The sequence below is a fragment of the Pezoporus flaviventris genome, unplaced genomic scaffold, assembly GCF_033815535.1.
Source record: "Pezoporus flaviventris isolate CSIRO_AGI_PZ_B2104156 unplaced genomic scaffold, CSIRO_AGI_Pfla_v1 ptg000001l, whole genome shotgun sequence".
Classification (NCBI taxonomy): Eukaryota; Metazoa; Chordata; class Aves; order Psittaciformes; family Psittacidae; genus Pezoporus; species Pezoporus flaviventris.
This window is the reverse complement of record NW_026892549.1, coordinates 39,910,499-39,918,342: the sequence shown is the minus strand read 5'-3', so window position 1 is coordinate 39,918,342 and position 7,844 is coordinate 39,910,499. Positions and strand designations below refer to the sequence as shown.

Here is a 7,844-nt window from a genome sequence, read left to right as displayed (position 1 = left end):
GCGCCGAGAGTACTTCTGGCCACGCGGGCGGAGTAACAGCTGCCGGAGCCGCCGCTGTGCCCGGGCTGTGTGCGTAAGGAGGCGGCGGTCGCTCCGTGCAAGCGAGAGCCCAGCCTCTAGCAGGTGCGGTGGTGGTACGGGGGCCGCCGCCGCTGCCGCCTTCCCCGCGTCGGGCTGCGGGGCGTTCACGGGGCGGGAAGCCGTGAGGGGACCGGAGGCAACGGTTTCTCTAGCGAGGCCGAACGGTGCCCTGTGTCTGCACCCGCTGTGGAAGGGCTATCCTAGAGGTTGGCCCACGCGGTAAACGGCGGGCTCGGGGAGGGGGAACGGGTGGGGGGCTGCCGCTGCCCCTCGCCGCGGTCCGGGGCGGGTGGGGGGCGCCTTTGTGGCGGCGGGGACCCGCGGGGCTGCGAGGGGAGGTTGCGGAAACCCCCAGAAGTAGCGGCTTTGTTAGCACCGCTGCCGGCCGGCGTGAGGGCAGCGCCTCACCGGCGGGGTTCCAGCCGTGGTTTAACTGCCGTGTGCGTGTCGGCTTGGCGGCGGGATGGTTTGCAAAGGGGCACCGCGGGCTCTGGAGTCCCTTCGTTGGATTGCAGCGTGCGGGTGGTAGAAAGGAGGGGAGGGATAATGTGTCTCTTAGAAACAGAAAAATACAGGGGAAAAATAGGGCTTCCTTCTGCACAGATAGACTCCTGATCGGTCAGCTAGCATAATACATGGCTTTATTGGTTAAAGAGTACTTGAATCGTATGTCACACTATATCAATTGGCTGTTAGGATGCAGTATGTGAGGTACTAAACAGTGGTATTTAATAGTTTCTTGAGCTGTTCAGGTAGAAATATCTAGAACGTTTAAAAAAAAGGCAGTTAAGAGTGATTATAAGCGTACTGCAGTGTAGATACTGAATTCTGTAATCCAAATTGTATACGATGCGGTACAATAGAAGATCTGGTTCTATATAATTTGCTGCTTTTATTGTGGATCCCTGTATTTGACCCATAAGTTTATCATATGAAGTCAACTCTTACATGTTGCTTGATTTCCTTTAAATGTGTCTTGTGTTTTGTACCTGTGAGTTGTCCATGACCTGACAGGATAGATGGTCTCCACTAGAGTGGAAGCTGCTTGCTGTTTCTGGCACATTGATCTGTTCAGCCCTCTGTTGGCTTGTTTGGAGCCTCCCATTAGAGAGATGAAGATACCATAATGAATTCAGGTGCTGGGTTTGTTGTTCAGGGGTTGGTTTTTTTTTTTTACTGTTGCATTGAAATACAGAAAACATTGATCTAGTGTGCCTCCAGTGACTGTGTCAAAGTGAAGCAGTAGTTCAGTATTGGACTGCTTCATCTGGTCTGTAAAGAGGCTATACCTCCATCTTGTGCCAAGAAATTAAGGGCTTGTTCTGTTCTGGCTGGGGAATGGTGGCTAGTGGGGTGAACCAACAGCTTATCTGTCTCTGGAAGTCTTCTACACAGTACAGGTTACTGACAGGTTTTGCTGTATTGCTGCTTGTAGGTCACCCCAGAAGCACCAAACAGTAATTTGAGTTTTGTAGTTGAGACTCTACTTACAAATTGCTGTGCTTTAAAACCATTTTATAATGGCCTCTCAGTTGTGAACCAGCACTAGTTTAAAACAGTGCCTACAAGCAGTAGGTTGGGTATTTGTAAATTGTTGCAATTTCTTATGATGGCTCTGAGTTGGCTTCATCTTTAATGCCTGTATGTTACTGTCCTGATGCCTGATGTTTCAGCTTAACAGCCTACCTTAAAAAGTGGCCTACTGCCTGAAGTTATGTTTGGATATCAGTCCCCAAGCAGAAGATGTAGCAAGGGCTGTCAGAGGCTAAATAAAGCATTGCGCTTTGTAAGCCCATTCTCAATAATGTAAACAGTGAGCACTTTTCTCAGGGAAAATCATGCTGGGTGAGCAGTAACTGTGGACAAGGAATTGTGGATATTTATTTAAATGATGTGTTCAGAGCAGTACAAACCTCTGTTTACCCAAAGGCATTGTCTTGGTCTTGTTCAAACTACTGATCAGAGACTGATCCATGTAAACTCTTATCTGATCCAGTGTGACATGAGCTGGAGCTCTGATGTGCCAAAGTCTGTAAGATCTTACACAAGCAAAAAAGGAGAAATGCATTATTTTTGTCATCTGGCATTTTTCTGCTCATAGCCCTGCTTATTGGTGTTCCTGAAATTATATTTGGATCCATAATTTAAATGGGACAGAAGGAATTAGACTGTAAGATAATTGAAAGCAGTTAATTTGAGTCTAAGCATTAAAATTTTAATTTTTTAATTATTTTTGGTTTTCAGTGTAAGCTTTCATAAGGCAGTTGGAAGCACTCTTGCAGGGTATGTCAGAAGGAGCTGTTGGTTTGTTAAGGCAATACTATAAATAGCCCCTTACTGGAAGTCACTGTTCTTGGTTGTTTCATGTACTGGTACTTATCTCTTTTCCTCCCTTTCCTCCAAAATGGGCACATCATAGGTAAAGAAAAAACCTTAAGTATGGATATCCATAGAATATCTTTTTTTCTCTTTCAGTGGTTTATACGCCTTGCTATGGTGTCTTCACAGTCACCTGGTTGTCCTGTCCATGTCTCTCTTCTGCTTGTGTATTTAATCTGCACAAAGGCTTGTCATTATTATTCTTAGGGGTTTGATACGCTAGAAAATTCTTAGGATTGGCTTGATGTGGCTTTGGTATCCTTTTTTAGGAATAGAAATAAAAAGATACCAAAATGGCAGCAAAGTTGGTCAAAAATACGAAGGGGTCTCTGTATCAGTTATCAAACTGTAGTAGATACAAGAACATATGTATGGGGTCATCTATTTTAATTCGATATATAGCTGAACTTTGGAGTTTGTGAATTCTTGCCATGCTCAACTTTGTGACTGAAGACCAGAAGGCAGTTGGAGAAATTTTATGATTATCATGGATGACTTCTTCCATAGGACAACTACACTACATAGCTACTGAAGTTGAGCACTAATGTTCTGTGGGAACAGGAACAGCACAGTGTCACCATCATGCTGCTTAACTCTTGGCCGTCATCAGTCAGGATGCTGATTCAGGTGGGTCTGTGGACTAGTCCAGGATGGCAATTTTTATGCTGTTTCTCCCTGCTAAGCTTGGAATCAGCCACAGGCTTGTCTCGTAAGCCACTGGCAATGATAACATTTCTCAGATGTGTTAGCTGTTGGTCTCCTCCCCTGCAAGAAACCAAGCAATACCCCACAAGCATTTCTTTTAATCCTCTTAGCAGTTGTGCATTATTTCATATGCTCCTGGCAAAAGTAGTTGACTTTTCTGTCCCTTCCTCCCCTATCCCCTGAAGACACTGGAAGAGGTGAGGAGGAAATAAGTAATTAATGCTGTGTATCAGTGGTAAGAGGGGCTGTATGTTTTTCTGCAGTAGGTAAGCAGCAGCAAGGACATCTCAGAGCTAGAAAATTAAGGAGGAACAGGATCTAGCTTTGAGTGTGGAAAATGCAAATGGCAGGCCCTGTACACCAACAGCATCACACCCTGACTGGGGCATTAAGGCAGATTTCTGTGGCAGTTTTTCAAGGTAAGCAATTGCTGTGTTTTTCTCACCAGGATCATGGTTAGGACTCCAGCAAGGCTATGAGGAGGTTATAAAAGGTGTATAGTTTTAATTACAAATCCACAACCAGGGGAGACAAATGGACATTTAAAGATGACCAAGAACTGGCATAAAAACTGAAGGAAGTGCTTATGCAGCAGCACCACCCACATTCTTCTTGTCACCACGAGTGCATTGCTTGGCAAGTTGACATGTACATGTGCCTGTTCTGGCTTAGAGCACCACCAGGTTGTTTCATCACAGTTTGTTCTCCCGGGTTTTGCAAACCGTCTGCTGACACTGTCCTGTTGCCTACTCTGTGCTGGGAGAAGTTACTTCAGCTGGTTGTATCTAAGCAGACTTCTGGTTCTGCGTAGTCTCTTCATTTTAGTTAAGACACACTGCTGCAGAGACAGCATTGTAAGGTGGGTGTTTCAACTGGGGATTGGTGTTCTGGTGCTGCTTCCAAAAGCTGCTCTTCACATTATGTGCTGATTTTTGTGTACAGGCACCCTGTTCTGTCTCCTCTTCCACATATAACTTAACTTCTGCAAGAGGCAATGACTGAAATGATGCTGTGATAGTCCCTTCTTACTGAAAGCTTCTCTTATAAGGTATGGGTCCTGTGCTGTGACAAATATGCGTGAAGATACTGCAATTTATATGGCTCTATTTAGGCTATGTAGTGTGTTTATTTTATATATAGATTTATACATACACACTACTACACACAAACACAAGCACTAAGTAAATATATAGTACTTTATGTATGTATATGTATACAATGTGCATACAATTACCTATACAGTACTGTACTACTCTGTATGTAGTATATAGTACATCTAGTACTATATAGCATATATAAAAATCTAATATACTATATTTGTGCTGTACTTCCTCTTATCAGCTACTTAGCTGTTCTCCCAGCAAAGGCGAGCCAAGCATCCTCTGAGGGTTAGTGTCTTAAAAATGGATATAAACCGAAGGTTTCCTGTGTTGTTTTTCTGCATCTTTTTGGCTTTCCTGGTTTTGGGGCCAGGGAGTGTCTTTGTTTTGGAGGGTGTTTTTGGTGGAGTTGAAGCTGTATCCTGCAATCATGTAACTATCAGTATCAAACTTCCACTGCTAATTACAGCTAGGTATGTGAAGTCCTTGACTAATTTTGGGGGATCCATCTATCTTTCCTAGTTACAGAAACACCTGTCGGGCCAGGGAGCTTTTAGAAGACCACATGCATTTTAAGTACCCTGAGCAGCAGAGGTGAAGTGTGGAGAGAGGAGAGAAGAGGGGGTAGCTCTGCCCTATGGGAGCTGACGCTTGGTGCTTTACCAGAGCCTGCTTTATCCTAATGCTGGGAACTACAACAGCCAGCAGGGAGTCTGTGAGCAAGAGATTGTGTGTTATCTCCTGCAGTTGCCTTATCTGACCTTTGCGTGGGGGAGGACTCCCACAGTCATGGCAGTATTGAGTGTGAGACAGTTTGTTACAGCTTGCAGCTTCCACCTTACTCTTCTAGTGAACTTGGCTATGGCTACCTCAGATAATTATGGTAAGAAATCATTACTACCAAAACCAATGTTTCATTAAAAAAAAAAGATTTTATTTCACACTTCTATACAAATATCCACAGGTAATTTTGAATGTAGCATTGCTACCTGGTACAAGAAAAGTTTGAGAGAAATGTATACCAGTGACAGGACTTACTTTTCAAGAATTTGCAGTTTAACGCTGCCAAAATGTTCATGTTCGTAGGTGAGGGACACAACCTGCTTTTAAATCCAAGGCTGTTTGTCAGGCTTAGCTCTGACTAGCCTGGCTTCTGATGCTGCTGAGTCTTTCAGCAAATAAGCTAGAATTGTAAAAGCTCAAAAACCAGGTAACAGATAAATACACATGTAAGTGTTCATAATGTCACAACATACTGAGATTATCTAATGGAAGGAAGAAGAGTCTTAAATTAATGCACTTTTTCTAATAACTTTTTAGGTGACCACACCTTAAAGAAGGTACATTCAAAGTTAGTAGTAAAAATAAGACACTTGACAGCTGCCCTCCTAGCAGGTTTTTACCCTATGAGGGGAAAAAGTACCAAGAGGTTTTTGCATAGTTCAAATTACTAGCACTTAACATGCATACTTTTTGAGCAGAATTCTGTTTCACATGGAATAAACAACTGTGAACTGAATCTTTGTTCTTAAATAGTACCAAAGCTGTAGAACATGGGTAAAAAACTAAACTTTAAATAGTTTTAGCAGTTATGTTACAATAACTAGATTACTGATAAACACAACATTGTGGTTCTACTTTTATCAACATTCAGGTATTCAAGACAATTCAGTAGTCTCAATATGGATCAGCTCAGATCCCATTAGTTAAGGTAAGTTGGGCATGTAGAGCCTCCTTCAAGTGCTATGTGACAGCTGCAGTAGTCAATGCCTTGGCCAAACAGGAATTTCTTATGAAGCCGGAAAGCTGTTTCCAGAGAACCTCTCATTTGCAGGAAGTATAAAACTGTATCTAAAACCCTTTCTTCTGCTTGGTGTCCAAACTGTTCAATAGTCTGAAGTAATATACAGATCATGTTACAAGACCTGATGATTCCTATTACATAAAGTTACATGTATCACAAAAAAGCCCCCATACACATCACTGGAATAAATATTTACAATTTTGGAAAGCATTGGCACCTTCAGTGACTTAATAAAATGCAGTGATAGCCTCAGGTCTCATAATCTGAAGTTCAAAAACACAGTGGACTTGAAAGTTCGGTTAAGTCTTTGGCCTAACAGTTAGTCAAAGACAATGATTTATAACAAAAATAAATACAAAAATGACTAAAATTTGTATATACAAAAAGTACATCTAATACTCAAGCCTCTCTTAAAAAAAAAACAAAAACTCAAGAAAAAAAACAACAACAAAATAAACCTGTGTGTATTTGTTGTGACCAAGAGTCGCACAATTCGAGCAAAATGACCTATTGCACATGTAATTTAAAGACGATGCTTTTTGTTAAGCCCTAACTACTGCAGTAGGCAAAGTTTAAAGTAGATTGGCAGGTCTTCAAAGTGTACTTGCACAAGGTGTGTTAAGGCAGCTGTGTGTTTATAATGGACTATGCATTAAGGGAAGGATGAAGAACTTATCTTGACCTTAACTGTCCATTCCTTGCATCCCTAGGAAAGAGATTATGATCACAGGAAGAGGTCTGCTGTAGTGGTTTTGCATATGTTGCAGAAAAGACCCCAAATCAACACAACATCTTCTGAAGTGAGTGTTAGATTTGAAGGGGGGAAAGAGGCAGTCTGGAAATTAAATAATGCAAGTCAAGTCTTTTGAAGCAATGTTAACTGTGCAAACAAAAGCCTCAATATAAGTAGTAGTATCTACAATCAAATGGTGAATGTCAATAGTGTTCATAGATCTAACTCCATCAATATTCTATTAATAAAACTTTAACTTCTCTCTGAACTTTGCGATGAGAAGAATTTGTCACTAAGAATAACTTTCATTTTCATTCCATTTTGTGAACCACTGTTTTGTCTCGAGCTCTTTGTATTTCCCATCTTTGATGTGTCGCTCTTCTTTTCGAATTCTTACAGCATGATACCGGGGGACACTGTCTTCGTACCTGGAACGCCGGAAGAACCCGCACTACAGCAGAGAAGGAAAAGAACAGATTAGATTAAAGTTGCTGGCAAAGTACTATGATTACAGAGATAAGTTCTGCACAGGTAAGAAAATTGAACACAATTACAGATATAGTTCGGGAAACTTGCTTCTCCTGAATCAAAGGTGGTATTGTCTTGTACAGTGGTGTATTTTAAAGACAAACACAGATTTCCAGGACCTTCAAGAAAAGTTACATGAGGGCCTTGTTTTTCAAAGCACCATCTCAACTACAGTCACCTGAATTAACTATCCATACACAGTATTAGAACATGGCTCTTGCTGAGTTTGCCATAGGATAAAAAAACAACACAAAAAAAGACATAATTGGAAAGTTCTGTAATGTGCCATGACACAAGTCTCCCTACATGAAACCTAGTGCAGTTTTTGTGCCCTGCAAGTTCTTATTCAAAGCCACTGTAAAATGATTTTAAATATTGATGAATAGATTAAAATTAATTTTAAAAACAAAATGGAGTTATGGCCACAGAGTTCCAAAGATGATGATGGGTAGATACTGAACTTCACATGCTCAGGGGTCACTGATGTCAAGGTTAAGAGACATTGTGCCATCCA

General features: G+C 41.7%; 1 protein-coding gene and 1 long non-coding RNA gene across 11 annotated transcripts in view; one reads left to right on the top strand and one right to left on the bottom strand.

Annotated features, from left to right (window-relative positions):
• Positions 1-50: 50 nt before the first annotated feature.
• The window catches only part of LOC133269401 (uncharacterized), a 29,776-nt gene continuing 21,982 nt past the window's right edge, over positions 51-7,844 (top strand). For 3 of the 6 annotated variants that reach the window (XR_009743449.1, XR_009743445.1, XR_009743450.1), the window contains exons 1-2: positions 5,175-5,976; positions 7,202-7,333. This is a non-coding gene — a long non-coding RNA (uncharacterized LOC133269401). The other 3 variants (XR_009743452.1, XR_009743453.1, XR_009743446.1) reach the window with 3 other exon arrangements.
• ITGA6 (integrin subunit alpha 6) overlaps positions 6,516-7,844 on the bottom strand; it is a 54,956-nt gene continuing 53,627 nt past the window's right edge. For 4 of the 5 annotated variants that reach the window (XM_061453593.1, XM_061453602.1, XM_061453610.1 and 1 more), the window contains one exon: positions 6,516-7,253. In XM_061453593.1, the coding sequence (XP_061309577.1) occupies positions 7,095-7,253 (159 nt within the window). In that variant the 3' untranslated portion in view covers positions 6,516-7,094. The remainder of the gene's footprint in view (positions 7,254-7,844) is intronic. The other variant, XM_061453584.1, reaches the window with a different exon arrangement.